At 38.6% G+C, this 17585-nt stretch overlaps 1 protein-coding gene across 6 annotated transcripts in view; it reads right to left on the bottom strand.

The window, feature by feature from the left end:
- The window catches only part of B4GALT6 (beta-1,4-galactosyltransferase 6), an 82495-nt gene that overhangs the window by 55139 nt on the left and 9771 nt on the right, over positions 1 to 17585 (bottom strand). For 4 of the 6 annotated variants that reach the window (XM_064577783.1, XM_054510333.2, XM_045886882.3 and 1 more), the window contains exon 2: positions 4879 to 4995. The exons of the other annotated variants lie outside the window; for them this stretch is intronic. In XM_064577783.1, the coding sequence (XP_064433853.1) occupies positions 4879 to 4995 (117 nt within the window). The remainder of the gene's footprint in view (positions 1 to 4878; positions 4996 to 17585) is intronic. 6 annotated transcript variants of the gene reach the window in all.

Raw genomic sequence — 17585 nt, 5'->3', positions numbered from 1 at the left:
GGCAGGGCATGGGGAAGGTTTTAAGATAAGTGTATTTATTGCCAGGAAACCCCAAGATGATAAGTAGGGCCGAATGATGTACAACCGCTAAGGCCTATTCCAGGAAATGGGAAAGTGGGAAAGCCCCAGTGACAGAATCCTCCCAAGAGCTCTCTCCAGAGCAGCCCTAGAAAGCACTTCATAGGAAAGTCCTCCAAGCCAAAGGGTAGGGGGCGTTCAGTGGACAGTAATTGCTTTGTAAGCCCAGGGACACACCAAGAGCATAGAGACCCCTCTAGTAGTCCATACTCTGTATGGCCCCCATACACATCTGAAAGATTTAAAGATACTGAACATAAAATAAGTGTTAAGTCCATTAAAGTTCTGATTCTTTCCTTAAGATGCTTTTTAAAAATATATCTAGATATAAATCAAATTTCAAGTTATATTCAAAAAATTTTTCTGCATTTATGGGGACTCCTACTATACTAGGCAGCTAGTATAGTCCATGCATTTGTAGGATCTAAAAACAGAAGATAGGGCGCCTGGGTGGCTCAGTTGGTTAAGCGACTGCCTTCGGCTCAGGTCATGATCCTGGAGTCCCTGGATCGAGTCCCGCATCGGGCTCCCTGCTCGGCAGGGAGTCTGCTTCTCCCTCTGACCCTCCCCCCTCTCATGTGCTCTCTCTCATTCTCTCTCTCTCAAATAAATAAATAAAATCTTTAAAAAAAATAAATAAATAAAAATAAAAATAAAAATAAAAACAGAAGATAAATAAGGTTGTCCCTGGCCTTTATGTATTCTGAAGATTCATTTTCTTATAATCCTGAGGCAGATAAATATTAACATTCTCAAAATTCGCAAGTATTTCTTAATGTCATGTAGATAACTATAGAGTATTTTCTTATTTTGCATAATTTATTATTTCTTGTAATTAATGTTTGGGCCCCTTCTCTTAGCCATATGCTATGATTCTATAAATCTACATCCAACTCACAGAAATTGTAAGCTCTCTAGATATTTCTGCAAAACAAACTGTTAACGGAAGCTCCCCCTGGGCAGGCTGGTGGCAGCAGAAGACCTAGAGGACTGTTTCACTTTTTATTTTGGTGCTAGAATGACTGAGTCTTTCACAAGAGAACCCATGTATCACTTTGATCAGTTTTTAAAGGACTAAATTAAAAAAAAAAAAAAAAAACTCAAAGACATGGAATAACAGTATATTCACTTCCTTTAAATACAAAGTTTTGGAGCTAAACGTGTTATTCTTGGCTAAATCATTACAAATGATCATAAGGATCAACTCACTGCCAGAGTTACAGAAAAGTCTCTGCATTCCTTGGGTGCCGTGTCCAATGCTGCTTATGTCATCCCAATATATCATGTGTAAGTCTATCCACCCACCCCTGCCACTAGTCTGAATACCTCTTTTTTTAAATCAAATTGCCTTTGATTTCCAGTATCTAACAAAGTATCTACAACATGGTAAAAACATAACTGTAAATGAACACTTCACAACTGATCATTCAGCCAACAATAATTTAAGCTTTTGGAGACTATACTGTAATAAACCCACAAAATCATTATTCCCACAAATGTGCTTGGGTCCATCAAGTATAACCACTGCTTTCAAACCCAGGAGTTTTAAAAGGTTACGCATGATAGATGCATTTGAGACGGATCTGCCACAACTGCTTTAAAATGTAGACATTATTTCATCTAATGAATGGATGGATGAAAACACAATGAGTTCTGGGATCCCCAGAACTTCTTCCTCTTTTCTAGAGCCACACCTGAAGAAAAGAGAAACACAGAATGAAAACTGCTGGACAAGTCCCCTCCTCAGCTCTCACTGGACCTTATCACTTATAGGAAAAGGGAGAATCGCACCAAATTGGACTCTCAAGGGCTTTGTTCTTCCTGCAAAGGGCAGCTTAAAGCAGGTACAGAAACTCCGTGAGAATTCTAGTCTGTTCACCCCTGGCTTGCTGTGTCTGTCTGGCGGTGTCTGAGGATTCAGACCACATGGCCATCAAACAAGGAAGTGTGCTCGGCTATTTCTAACCAACCTACCAGTTCTAACACTGCATGACCCTTATCATCTGCTTCGGTAATTATTCACTGATTACATCTTGTTTCCTTAATTTGACTAACTCCATAGCTACAAGGCTATAATCATTTGATTATGAGAGTATGTGATTTCTTTGCAAAAATACTATATGTAGTATCTATTTACACTTGGTGCTTCAGAAAGTCAGGTACAAGATTAAAAACCCCTTTTTGAAATCAAATGTACTTAGAAATATCACAACCTATTGCCATCAAGTGTTAAATTTTAAATGAGCCAGTACATGTTAATCAAGTCTCCCCTAGAGTTCAATTAGCTCTTAGTACACCTTCTTGGCCATTGTCTCCTTGTTGACAGATTATATCTATATAAGTCTGTGCAGAAATAAACAACTGCATTATAAGTAACTATGTATGCTTCCAACTTTCTCAAAGCCTTGAGATCCTCATACAAAGGGAGGATGTTCTTCTTAATGCTGTGTCTCCAAGTATCTAGGTAAGAATACTGACTACATGAATTGTTCAATATACATGAACACAGCAGAGTCTCACAGTTGCCTACTCAAACCCCATTTTCCCTTTCTCCTTAGGTAACAGAACCCCAATTTCATTCAAAGCACCAGTGTACCCAGCTCAAAGACTGTATTTACAGTCCCTACAACAAAGTCCTGGCCAATGCAATGGAAGCAGAAATACCATGTGAAACTTCTGGGAAGTCTTCTTAAAAGGGTCCCTCTGTTCTTCTTCTCTCTTCCTTTCCTCCTCCTTACTAACCCAAGTACAAATAGAAAGACTGGAGCCCCACAACAACCTTCGAAGACTATAAAACTCCGTGACAGAGCAGAAGATGGAAGGCGTGTGGAGACTTTCTCCACCACCGCCCCACACATCCAACTTCCGGATCTCTTTTACATTAGAACATAGAGTCTCATGGGCTTAAGCCGCTGCAGCCAGGACTCTCGTACAACCAAACCCAATTCCTACCTGATGGACTATCTCCTGAGAACAGTTTTACCACCAGTAAAGGAACCATGAGAAAAGTTTTCAAAGGTTCATAAAAGTAAGCCAACTCTAATCAAAGTAGGCAGTGGTTGTGTGGTCAGTATTGAAACTATGAGTTGGTAAGGGGAAAAGAGAATTTCCCTTTTTCTTGTCTTCCAGTTGTGGAGTGTGGGTGGGGGAGAGAGTTTGTCTTGACCCAGTAATCAATTCTCCTAATCAAGCGCAACTGAGTTCCCACATAAAACTTATTCATGCCCCAGGAAAGGAACTCGATTATGCACAGATGTCCCGCACTCCCTTATACGAATACAGGAATCTAAGGATGCTGAGTATTTCTGTTCAGTTGAGTGAACTTTTAACGAACACCTTCACAATCAACTTATTCAACTAGGACAAGTCCTGAAGAAGCTTTTATAATGTTTAAACTGCTCCTAACATCGACCTACTATTCCAAAGACCAATTAAAGCAGAAGACCAATTAATGAAATTTTTACAATACTATTAAAATATCAGGTACAATGACAGTCTTTCTAAAAGAAATTTTTTTCAACTTAAACGGGAGAAAACAAGAGTGTTTTGATTTGTGGCATCATAAAACAAATCAGGCAAATGACTAGAATGGATTTTGCAGAAGCATGTGTGAAATTAAATTAAGAATCAATTTGATATGGGGCGCCTGGGTGGCTCAGTCGTTGAGCGTCTGCCTTCAGCTCAGGTCATGATCCCAGGGTCCTGGGATCGAGTCCCACATCGGGTTCCCTGCTCCGCGGGAAGCCTGTTTCTCCCTCTCCCACTCCCTCTGCTTGTGTTCCCTCTCTCGTTGTGTCTCTCTCTGTCAAATAAATAAAATCTTTAAAAACAAACAAACAAAAAAGAATCAATTTGATACAGTCGTGAATTTTTAGAAGGGTAAACTATTACTCACCTTAACATACATTTTAAGAAAAAATATCTATGGTTGGCAGATAGGGACTTCCCATTAGTAGTGTGTGCGTGTGTGTATCTGTCTCATTTACAGAGGCACAATTGCGAACTGTTCACAGGAATGAAATCTTTAACCGTTTAAAATAACAATAGAGAGGATGCAACAAATGACAACCAGTTAACTGAAACCTTTAAGTAACATCTAATAACACCTCAGGAGACAGTGCAGAAACACTGCCCCATGGGAGGCTGAGCATTCTTAAATGACAGTTCAATCTATTTTGCATCAATTCTGCCTTCATTCAATCACTACTTTGGCCTATTACTTGGTTTTAACCTAACATGATTCTGATGGACACTCTACTTCCAGATAATATTTTTAAAAGACAAGAGCAACTATGGATTTCCACTTTTATATAATTTCTCCTAAGCCCCCTAAAAAGGCCATAAAATTATTAAGAATGTTCTATAATTAAAAACAGTAAGTATTTCCTAAACATAGTTGGAAAAACATTTTAGGAGTTAGAATGGGCATAAAGAGAGATGGCAGAATGACTAATATGGATAAATTATTCTCTTTGTGGTTGATTTTTCTTAACTACGACAGGTGAATTGAAAAAAGCACAAGCTGCTTTTTGTATTTTATGTTTGCAGGAATTAACTTTAAAATAAAGAATTAACTTAAGTATCTTTGGACAAAACCCCCATCACCTCTGAGAGAACACCTTTACATATCCTAAAACATGGAAAGCACTGGCTCGAGCGGTGAACGAATCTCCCAGGACGCTCCTTTAACAGGAAGGAGTCTCAGAGGCAAAACCAGAGCTTGAGAGATCTGGTTTACTTTTTTGACTACAAAGGTAAAGAAGGAGAAACAAAGCATGTTTAAGAAGCAAGCAATCTTACCTGTACCGTTGAGAGTACTGTTTTTATTTGTGTAAAGCCTGATCATATGCCCTATTGTTTTCACATTTTCTCTCAACATTATTCCTCGAGCTTGTACCATAAAGAGATATGTGTTGGCTACAAAAGAGAAGAGAGAAAATATCATTAACTCAGTAAGCTTTTTTTAAAAAATTTAATAAAATAATATTCAGACTAGGGAACTGCCCAATAAACCCAAATTGACTCAATTAGCATGTCCAAAGGGAAAACAGAAATATAAAATGACTATTTCCCATTATCAAAAGCTTATAAAAACAGGGGTGCCTGGTGAGCTCAGGCAGAAGAGCATGCAACTCTTGATCTTGGGGTTGCAAGTTTGAGCCCCATGTTGGGCGCAGAGATTTCCTAAAAAAAATAAATAAATAAAATAAAATCTAGGGCGCCTGGGTGGCTCAGTTGGTTAAGCGCCTGCCTTCGGCTCAGGTCATGATCCTGGAGTCCCGGGATCGAGTCCCGCATCGGGCTCCCTGCTCAGCAGGGAGTCTGCTTCTCCCTCTGACCCTTCCCCCTCTCATGCTCTCTATCTCATTCTCTCTCTCAAATAAATAAATAAAATCTTAAATAAATAAATAAATAAATAAATAAAAAATAAAATCTCAAAAAAAAAGAAACCAAAAAAACAAACTTGTAAAAACCTTTTAAAACAATAAAAATGAAAAATTCAAGTAGTAAAATCCATCAAATAGAATGAGACTAAATGAATATCATAATGAATTCCTTTATCCATAAGTGATTTTCTACCATAAAATATATTTACAAATTTCAAAAAGGCATTTTATTGCAAATATACAATCATATAGTATACTTTCTCTAATTCTGTATTAACTCCCTCAAATCCGAAATTCCACAAGGGCAAGGATTCCTTATCTAATAGTAAATATATCATAAATCACCATAATATCTAGTATGAATATGAATCTTGCAATGGATCTTGTAAATTCTCAGTGGGTTTGGGGAAGGAGAGTTAGGGGGCAGAATGACCTAGAATCACTATCTATTTTGGTAATTTCTCTCTACTGAGTTAATTACTTAGAAGTTTTACACTCCCTTTCAATCACAAATCTACCTACTAGGATTGTAAAAGCAGACAAAATCAAAATCAATGTGCATTTTCAAGTTGGTACATTTAATTATTTGTGCTAAGTGCTTCAAAACTAGGCCCCTAATTTCTTGCTGTGGGAGAAACTGGTAAACTGCCAAAGATGACAAACATCTCTGCCTCTTGAGATGCTAGGACTCCTCAGAGAAGCACAGAAGTAATCCAAAGATCCTTTCTTTCTCGGTCCTGATTCTGTGAGCACAATGCACAACTTTGGACAGCTCGCTGAATCTCAGTTTCCTCACCTAAAAAGTCGGTATTGCATTAGATGTTCTCTAAAGGCCTTTCTACTCTCAATTCTCCAAGCATACAGCCAAAAAATCATAAACTCCACTCATTCAAGAGGAGGAAGATCATTTTCATGGCAAAACCAAAAAACTGCAAGTTTCAGTTGATGACTTCTTTCAATTTTAAAATAAGCTGCCCCTGAACACTGTAATGACACTCTGAAAAAATGAATGCTAAATTAAAAAATCTGAAATGCCAACTAATTTTCTGGGCCCTGCTCTACTTCCCTGAGATGCTACAGAGAGGTAAGCAAAATGTGATGTTTACTACCAACTTTCCCATTTTTTAAAAGATTTTATTTCCTTATTTGAGGGAGAGTGAGGGAGAGAGAGAGAGAGAGAGAGAGAGTGAGCGTGTACAGGCATGAGTTGGGGGAGGAGCAGAGGGAGAGGGAGAAGCAGGCTCCCCGCTGAGCAGAAAACCTGATGAGGGGCTCCATCCCCAGGACCCCAAGATCATAACCTGAGCTGAAGGCAGATGCTTAACTGCTTAACCGCTTAACTGACTGAGCCACTCAGGCACACCTCTCCTTTGCCATTTTTTACGTAAATTTTAACTTGCTCAAAGTACAAAAGACAGAATAAATAAAAGTAATACAGAAGCAGAGTACAGTAACACTTCCCCTTTTACAGTCAATCCATAACAGAAAATAGAAATCCAAGCTGCAAATAAGTTTTACCTCAAATCATTTTTAAGAGTGTGTCTACATTCTCTCTAGAAAGCAATCCTATAATTAGATATAACTTGTTTAGGTTTAAATTTATTACACCCATGGGGCTACAAATGCAAGTTTTTATTACATTTTTGCTCCTGAGTGGACTTTCAAAGAAAGAAGAAAAGAGACAAAGTGAAAAATGAAAACAAAAAGAACAGCCAACCCAAAATGTAGGAAAACATTCAGTAAAAGCCAACTAACATTAGCAAAAGCAAAGATCTAAAATTCAACTGAAATGATGCAGGGAAAACCATCAAATAGAAAACTAATGCCTACTGGTTTACAACACCTTGGATCATTGAATACTAAAGTTATATATGAAATTTGTTCTCAGTGATCTAGTATCTTGTAACATTTTTTTCTGCACCAAACTGTAGAGAGGACCTATCATGGGCAGCGAACTAAGCAGCTGGAAACAATACTGGTTCAAGCAAGGATCTGCTAGGTAAGAACATCGGTGCACTTCCATGTGTCCTGGAAACGGAATTTTTAACACACCTACTCATATAAAGAATATTGTCTGACATCGTGAAGCCAAGTCAGATTTAAGCAGCAAAGAAAAGATCTGGTATAGAAAAGAATCATCAAAGTCAAATTATCCTAAAAACTTCGAAAACATCAGGTAACAAACCTGTTACAGGAAAAAAAAAAATGATGACTAATGGCAACTGTGACAATGGTGAACCATTTACCAAAAGAATGCATTTACCATTCATTAGATGGATGGAGATAAAATTAAGGAATGCAAGACACCAGGCTCTCCAAAATGAGAATCTATTAGTTTATTTTAAATCATTTACAGCTAATTGAGTTACATTCCTTAGGTTAATGGTCCTCATGGGTTTAATCCCTGAAGATCAAAACCCATTAAGGAACGAAGCTCTTTTGTTTAGAGTCCTTGTTAACAGGAAGAATGCAATGTGTCCAAGTGTTGCAAGGCACACTAACCCAGCATGAGAATGGTTCCAACTGTCTGATTTCTAAACACCCTAAACTGCTAACCCACACTCAAATAACTATATGACCGCTAATTACCATTAATATAAAATGTAACATCTTATTGGCAAGCCAGCAAGTTAGAGGAAATCTTTGTCTAACATTTCTATTCCAAGTAAAAGAAATTGCATTTCAGAAAACAGGGAAATCTTTCTCAGCTTTGCCCTTTGGTACTGAGACAACTCAGAAATACACTAAAAACTACCACTGCTTAATTAATTAAAATCATGCCCTGTTCTCTAATTTAGTTAATTTGCTATATGCCTCTGCTTTGTGAGACATAAATTTAACTTATTTACCTAGGTCTGCTTTTGGGGGGTGGGAGATACCTACAACTTATAAAAAAAAAAAAAAAACCTCAAAAATCAAGTTTACAACAGCTTTTAGGCATCCTACTGGGTTTTTGAGGTAAGCGATTTATGAACTTGCCTCGTTCTCCGCTTAAGAAAACTAAGGAATGAGGAATGCACTTGCTAGTACTGTGTCTCCCCATCCCTTTCCACATCCAGCTTTGTTCAGCGAAAAAAGTATCCTAGACAAGGAGAATGTGCCAGTCTGCACTCATCTAGAAAGCTTTCCTGAGCTTCAAAGGCCTCGGACACAACATCTCCCTGGTCCCAATACTATGATACACTGCCGCAGGTCCGTTAACAAAAAGTAATCCAGCGAGGAGCTGATTTTGAGAGGGAGATTATGTTGGATAGGTACATTGTAAGTGCAGGACTGGAGCTAAGAAAGAAGAGCAAGAAATACAATTTGGGGTGACATTCATATAAGAGTGGGAACTATGGTGGTGAATTACCATAAGGAAAAATTATCCAGAAAAGGTATAAGAAAGTGAAGTTCAGATACATGGAAAGAGACCACAAAGAGGGTCACAAAGATAAAATGCCCCAAGATGAATTAGTCTGAGCTTGAACACAGTGAAGAAGAGGAAATGGTCAACCATATCAAACACCACGGAGGCTAAAAAGACTAAAAAATAAGAGCTTAAAAAAATAAAACACTAATACTTGGTGCATACTCTTTGCCAGGCAACCTTAGAAGAGCTTTACATATACTAACCTAATTAATCCTTACAAGCAACCCTATAATGTTGGTACTAATATTATTCCCATTTTACAGATAAAGAAATTGGAACATGGAGTTAAGTAGCTTGCTCAAGGTCACATAGTTATTATTAGCTGGTGGTGGAGCCAGAATTCAAATGCCAGCAGGCTGGCCCCAGCAGTCTAGCTCTTTACCACCATACAATGCAGCCTCTTAAAAATACTGTTAGATCACTGTCAATCTTTAAAAGAAGAGTTTCTGGAAAGCAATGGAAACAAAAGGCAAGTAGGAAAGAGTAAAGTGGACAGTGACAAAGTAAAAGCAATTTTAAGAGAAGTGACAGCAAGGTCAAGGAAGTTTTTTTTTTTAGACAGGAGAAACCTGAGCATGACTGTGGCCTAAGAAGAGGGAAGAAAGAGTAAATTTAAACTTAAGGCACTGAAAGAAATAGGAGGAAGGATGGAAAAGAACACTTCCCGCGAGGGGACAGCATAAGCAGAGGCTCTGGGGTGCACGGGTGCACAGCACATCCAGGAGTAAACAATCTGACTTGAGTAGAGTTTGGCAGCAGTGAAAAATAATTTGTAAAGGTCTAAGTGGATGGATGGTGTGAAAAAACAGAAGAAAAGAGGGGAGAGGACTCGAGGTCCTTGTGAAGATGAGAGGCAATGTTAACAACAGTGAGAAAGTGCCAGAAGGATAAGGTTAGAAGACTATGGTCTGGAGAAATGCAAGGGAGAGCAGGTCACAACTACGAGGACCTGACGTGGCCACACAAGGGAGGATGGAAGAAAGGACCAGACTGCCTGACGGCCACCAACAGGACATCCATGGGGGACTAAGTGGGGCAGGAAAGTCCTGAACTGAGAGCAGGCTTACCTCAGAGACATTGCAGTTCTGCTGCAGATGACCACAAGAAAGCACGTATTGCAATAAATCAAGTCAAATAAATGTTTTAATTTCCCAGTGCATATAAAAGTTTACAGTATAGTCTCTTAGGTGTGCAATAGCATTATGTCTTCAAAAGCAATGTACATACCTTAATTTAATAATATTTTATTGCCAAAAAAATCGTAATCATCATCTGAGCTTTCAGCAAGTAATAACCTTTTTGCTGATGGAGGGTCTTGCCTCTTGATGGGAGTGTTGGTGGCTGCTGACCAATTAGGGTGGTGATTGCTGATGGTGGGGTGGCTGCGGCAATTTCTTAAAATAAGACAACAATGAAGTCTGCCACATCGAATGAGTCTTCCTTTCCTCAGTGATTTCTCGGCAGCATGTTAATGCTGTTTGTAGCATTTTACCCACAGTAGAACTTCTTTCAAAACTGGAGCCAATCCTCTCAAACCCTGCCACTGCTTTACCAACTAAGCTTATGAAATCGTTTATTGTCATTTCAACAATCTTCACAGCATCTGCACCAGGAGTGGAAGCCATCTCAAGAAACCATGTTCTTTACTCATCCATAAGAAGCAGCTCCTCGTCTGTTCGAATTTTCTCAGGAGATTGACAGCAATTCAGTCACATCTTCAGGCTCCGCTTCTAATTCTAGTTCTCTTGCTCTTTCCACCACATCTGCAGTGACTTCCTCCACAAAGTCTTGAATCCCTCAAAGTCATCCAGGAGGGCTGGAATCAACTTCTTCCAAACTCTTGGTAATGCTGATATTTGGACCTCTTCCCATCATAAATGTTCTTAATGGGATCTAGAAGGGGGAATCCTTTCCAGGTTTTCAATTTACCTTGCCCAGATCCATCAGAGGAATTACTATGTATGGCAGGTAAAGCTTTATGAAATGTATTCTTAAATAAGACTTGAAAGTCAAAATGATTCCTTGACCCATGAGCTCCAGCATGGATGTGGTTTTAGCAGGCATGAAAATGCCAACCTCATTGTGTATCTCCATCAGAGCTCTTGAGTGACAAGGTACATTGTCAATGAGCAGTAATATCTTGTAAGAAACCTTTTTTTCTAAGCAGTAGGTCTCAACAGTAGGCTTAAAATATTCAGTAAACCATGTTGTAAACAAATGTGCTCTCACTGAGGCTTTGTTTTTCCATTTCTAGAGCACAGGCAGAGTAGATTTAGCATAATTCTTCAGGGTCCTAAGAATTGGGGAATGGCAGATGAGCAATGGCTTCAACTTAAAGTCACCAGCTACATCAATCAGCCCCTACCTAACAAGAGAGTCCACCTGTCCTTTGAAGCTTTGAAACCAGGCACTGACTCCCCTTCTCTAGCTATAAAAGTCCTAGATGGCATCTTCTTCCAACAGAAAACTATTTTGTCTACATTAGAAATCTGTTGTTTAGTGTAGCCACCTTCATTAATTAACTAGACTTTCTGGATCATTTGTTACAGCTTCTACATCAGCACTTGCTGCTTCCACCTTGCTCTGTCATGTTCTTTCTTTAAACCTCATGAACCTCATGAACCATCCTCTGCTAGCTTCAGACTTTTCTCCTGCAGGTTCCTCACCTCTCTCAGCCTTCATGAAATTGAAGAGATTTAGGGCCTTGCTCTGGATTAGGCTCTGGCTTCAGGAAATATTGTGGCTGGTTGGATCTTCTAACCAAACACTAAAACATTTTCCACTTCAGCATTAAGATTTTTTCACTTGCTTCACTGGAGTAGCACTTTTAATTTCCTTCCAGAACCCTTGCTGTAGGGGCGCCTGGGTGGTTCAGTCGGTTAAGTGTCTGCCTTCGGCTCAGGTCATGATCCCAGGGTCCTAGGATCGAGCCCCATATTGGGCTCCCTGCTCAGCAGTGAGTCTGCTTGTCTCTTTCCCTCTGCTCCTGCTCTCTTTCTCTCAAATAAATAAAACGTAAAAAAAAAAGAACCATTCCTCTGCATTCACATCTTGGTTAACTGTTTGATGCAAGACGTCCAGCCTTTTGCCTATCTCGGCTTTCGACATCCCTTCCTCATTAAGCATAATCATTTCTAGCTTCTGATTTAAAGTGACAGACATGTGACACTTCCTTTCAGGTGAACAGTTAGAGACCACTGTAGGATTATTAATCAGCCTAATTTCAATATTGTTGTGTCTCAGGGAATATAGGGAGGCCCAAGGAGAGGGAGACTGATGGGGAATGGCCAGTCAGCGAAGCAGTCAGAACACACACTTTTATCGATTAAGTTTGCTGTCTTATAGGAGCACAGTTCATGACACCCAAAACAATTACAATAGTAACATCAAAGAACACAGATGACCATAACATATATAATAATAATGAAAAGGTTTGAAATATTACAACAATTATCAAATGTGACAGAGACATGAAGTGAGCAGATATTGTTGGAGAAATGGCAGTAATAGGCTTGCTTAATAGAAGATTGCCACAAACTTTCAATTTATAAAAAATCTGTTATCTGCAAAGCACAATAAAGTGAAGCATAATAAAATGAGATATGCCTGTACTAACTGCCAAAATCATGCCGGGATGCAGAATGTCGGTGGGCAGAGGCTTCTCAAGAGAAGGGAGGGGCCCCTGGGTGGCTCACTCAGCTAAGCGTCCGACTCTTGGTTTCGGCTCAACTCATGATCTCAGGGTCATGAGATTGAGCCCCTGTATTGGGCAGGTGCCTGTTGGCATTTCTTGCCTTCCTGGGCTCGTGGTCACATCACTCCAGTCTCTGACTCCATCTGTACATTGCTCCGTGCACAGTACAGAGTCCACTTGAGATTCTTTCCCTCTCCCTCCGCCTCTGCCCCTCCCTGAGTGTGTGCACGCATGTGTGTGTGCATGAGATAACAAGTAAAATTTTTTAAAAAAATAAAGAGAAGGGAAATGAATTAACATTTATTGAGTACCTACATTGGTCATGTATAAATATATTTAAATACACATACATATAATTATATTTCATTTAATTCTTAAACCACCTGTATGTAGCAGGTTGAATGGGCCCACCCCCCCAAAAAAATATGTGAATCCTAATCCTCAGAAGCTGTGAAAACGTTATCTTATTTGGAAAAGGAGTCTTTGCAGATGTAATTAAGGATCTTGAGATGAGGAGATCATCCCGGATTATCTGGGTGGGCTCTAAATCCAATGACAAATGTTCAGATAAGAAAAAGGCAAGGGCTATTTTACACACACACACACACACACACACAGAGGCAAGGGATATATTACACACAGGCACAGGAGAAAGCAATGTAAAGATGGAGGCAGAAACTGGAGTGATGTGACCACAAGCCTAGAAAGGCAAGGAATGCCAACAGGCACCTGAAGCTGGAAACAGCAAGGAAGGATCCCCCTCGAGAGCCTCCAGAGGGAGCACAGTCCTGACAACACCTGATTTCAGACTTCTGGCCTCCAGAACTATGAGATAATAAATTCCTATTGTTTTAAGCCATTCCGTGTTTGGTAATGTGTATGGCAGTCCTAGAAAACTAGTATACCACCCACATGGTGTGGGTATAATTTTTCCCCATTTGAAAGATCAGAAAACAAACTCAGAAATAAATTGCATAGATAGAATTTAGAAAACCTGGGATTCAAGGACAGGTCCGAATGTCTGAGGGGCAGCAATTTGGAAGAAGCAATGGTTGGAAGTCATAGAGGAGAGGGAGGGGCAAAAAAAGAAAAAAGAGAGAGAGAGAGAAATCTTCACTGTAAAAAGTAATGAGGGAGTGAGAAAGGAGAGATAAGCCAGATCTCAACTGGTGAGAGGAGGAGGAGGAAATCAGAAGGGGCACTAAAAGGTTACAGGAGAGAAAGCAGTTTCCCTTATCAGCTACAGAACATATAAAGAAAGAAACAATGTAGAAAAAAAGCAAAATACCACTTATACATGCCCCTGGATATTACTATAGATATCTGAATCTCATTATCTCTGAATCTCTTGAACTCACAATAATCTTCTAAGGATCTGTTTCAGATGCCTAAAGGTTTTCTTCTACTCACATCTATCCCTTGTTCATCTAATTCCCAAAAATGACTCATCCAAGATGGTAAAGCTAAACATATTATCTCTGGTAATAATGCTGTAAGCCCCAGGATTACGCCAGACTATATATGAAATATTGCTCATACTCTGCCTAGGACCAAAGTACTGCTTGGGTTAAAAACAAAAAAATAACATATGTCTAGGCTGTGCCAGGCTGTAAACCAAATGACTCACTTTATGTCAAAGTACTATTTAAAAGCAGAGTATCTGACCACGGTGACAATAATTCAAAGCCAGGTATGGGCTTAAGGCAATCTGTAGTGCAAATAATTACCAACCTATAATAACCTCCCCCCCATCTTTCAAGTGAGTCATGGGCTGACTGATGAATAAAGAGAATGAAACCATTCTGCCTTCAGAATCCCATTTTATCAAGGAATAATGAATTCCATGATTATATACAGTATAGATCTGTTTCAGATCTTAGCCAACAGCTACAGCTTTGCTGACGTAGACACTAAAAATTAACAAGAAATTCTTTACACCTGGTGCTTTCACCGTTTCCACTCTGCAGTTTAGCAGTTTTATTTTTGGGAGATTATTTGTGTTTGAATACTGATCAAAATTAAATATTTTTAAATAAAATTGGACTTTTCCAATAGTCTTATTAAAGACGTTCAAGGTGGAGACATGTGTTTGTTCAAAAGGTATTTACTGAATGCCTACCATTTGCTGAGCAGTACCAGAAACTAAGGTGTCCGGGGTGTTCCTCTGTAAAGACTAAAATCCTGAAGCATAAACAGCCTAAAACGTCAGAAGTACTTTCGAAACAATCAGACTGTCAGTTCAGGCTAGTTTACACTTAGCTGGTAATTCTAAAAATAGACTCCGAACCTGGCAATATGAAAACACTATCTAACCCAAGATATCGATCTGCTCCGTCATGTGTTAGTTCACGGTTATTCCCTTAAAATAAACACCTGTTTCTTTAAAGCAGGCAGGAGCTTAAAGAGTTAAGCATTACACCCCACACGGTAGAAAGGTAAAATTAGGAGGAAATGAGGGAATCGAGGAAGAAGAATACAGGCAACTAAATAGATTTTCTTAAAGCCAGTCAGTAAGGAAACTTAATGAAATTACAGACTAAAAGATTAAACCATAAATAAACATACCCAGAAAACATTACAAAATTGTTGAAAATTAATGATTTCAGAGTACATAAGGTGAATGTGAAATGAATCTCTATCCTCTTAAGAATTCTATCATGAGAAAAAAAGTGGTATATGAACTACATGTTTTACAATCATCCCCGATTTCCTTGTGTTTCACAATTAAAATACCTTTTGAAATTTCAACTTATTTATTTTGTGAAAGGAAAATGACTCTAAAATAAGCAGGAGAGAAGGGGACACTGTGGGAAATGAATTTCAAAGATTTCCAAAGCCAGGGGTGGCTCAGTCAGTTGAGTGTCGAACTCTTTTGGCTCCAGTCGTGATCTCAGGGTTGTGAGATCGATGGGCTCCGTGCAGAGTCTACTTGAGACCTTCTCTCCCTTTCTCTCCTTCTCCCTCTGCCCTCCCGCCCTGTACGCACGAGCTCTCTCTCTCAAACAAATAAAATTTTTAAAAAAGACTTCCAAAGCCAGAGCATATTTTCAAATCAATAAACAAGGCACCTTATAATTCTCTGCCTTAAGTCGCTTGATTCAAATAAAAATAAAGTCCAATTTCTCTTCCTCTGAGTCAAACTGGAAATTGCAGAAGTCATAATTTCTGAGCTATTAACTTAATTATCAGGAAGGCAATATATATATAATGGTTTCAGTAAAGTCACATTAACACTAGCAAGCCTCAAATATTTAAAAATAAAACAACATGGGGCGCCTGGGTAGCTCAGTCGTTAAGCGTCTGCCTTCGGCTCAGGTCATGATCCCAGGGTCCTGGGATCGAGCCCCGCATCGGGCTCCCTGCTCAGCGGGGAAGCCTGCTTCTCCCTCTCCCACTTCCCCTGCTTGTGTTCCCTCTCTCACTGTGTCTCTCTCTGTCAAATAAACAAATAATCTTTAAAAAAAACAAAAAACAAAAAAACCCAAGACACAATATTTCAATCAAGATGACAGGTTACAGTAACAAATCTCATATACCTACTTACCTGTAACAATATTACAAAGGGACTTTTCTAGCCAAATGCTATAGGAAATGTTTTTAAATCATTGGCTAACATGCAGGGCTATATGCTTTAATCACTTTTACTGGTCTTATTAAGTAAATTACAATGTGTCTTTCTAATAATTAGAAACCCTAACAAGTTTCTGATCAACCTCTAACTCAATCACAGAGTCACTGCACACTCACAAAGAAACACATGATCCTGGTTGTCTTAAAGGATGTTTTGTCCATTCTGTCCATTTCTATTCTGGAGGAAAAAAATTCTTCACCATGACAGCCACCTCTAGCTCCAGTAAAACATGATGCTACAAACAAGTTAATCTGGTTTTTAAAAAGTAAGGTTACTTCTATGAAAGAGCAAATGATCTAAGATGATTAATTTCCAAAAAGAAACCTATCTAGCACTTGATTTTTTTTAACCCACCATTTGGGGTATTTGTCAGAAATAAAGTTCCCAGGGTCCAGAATTACCTAGGATGTGTATTAAAAATGAACCAAAATCAGAATTAGCATCTCTGGTAATAAAACCTAGGAAATAAGTTTATTTATGCAAACCACCTTAAGTAAGGCTTAAGCTCATTTATGTTTGAAAAACACTGCTTGTAGTAATTCTTTAAACATAACATTTGTCACAAGCAAAAAAAGTAGAATCTTCCTTTTATATTAGTTTAACTTATATTAAATAAATCCTCTTTACACAGCTTTCTAATTTGTGCACAGTTCATTCAGACATAGCAGAATCTATGTTTACCTCCTATTATAATGGTATCACACAATGATTTGGTGGAGCCAAAGACTTTTACTAACTCGAATAATTAATCATGAAAACAAAGATGAAAGCAAAAAGCCATATTTATTATGCCTCTGGAGAAAAAAAAGTTAATTATAAATTTCAGATTTAAAATTACTAAGTATGTTTTCCTAAACATTTTGCTGTGCCACATAGCCAAAAATATAACTGCTGACGAACATCCTTTAAGCTAGCTTTCCTATTTTAACTGAGGAGCGTTTTTGCTGTAGCTTTAAACCAAACTTTGCCAAGTTCTGGTATGACCGAAAACAAGTATGCTCACAAAACATAACAAATCAAGGTGGCCCGACATAGGATTCACATACTAGAGAAAAATAAAATTGGGGTGTTACTTGAAATTCTCTAGTGAATCCAAGACATGAAGTAAAAATCTCTAGTACTAACTGGAGTAAACTCTTAATTTTGCAAAGGCATGTTAATGGCCTTATAGGTAGGTTTTCCTTAGAAAACCTACTTTCAAAACCTTGAATTGGCCTCATCTTCAACTCAAATCACATCACCTGTATAGTATTCTCTTTGTTGTTATTCTGACAAAAGGCAGAAATGGAAAGAAACAGTCTTTTAAATACTAAATTACCGTGTCCTCCAGAAATTAAAAAGAAAAAAAAAAAAAGAGAGAGAAACAGAATCAGAGGGAAAAGA

Source organism: Mirounga angustirostris, unplaced genomic scaffold (genome assembly GCF_029215605.1).
Source record: "Mirounga angustirostris isolate CCGP_5_RB_7025 unplaced genomic scaffold, mMirAng1.0.hap1 SCAF_14, whole genome shotgun sequence".
In the NCBI taxonomy this organism is placed as follows: Eukaryota; Metazoa; Chordata; class Mammalia; order Carnivora; family Phocidae; genus Mirounga; species Mirounga angustirostris.
This window is presented reverse-complemented; position numbering and strand designations above follow the sequence as displayed.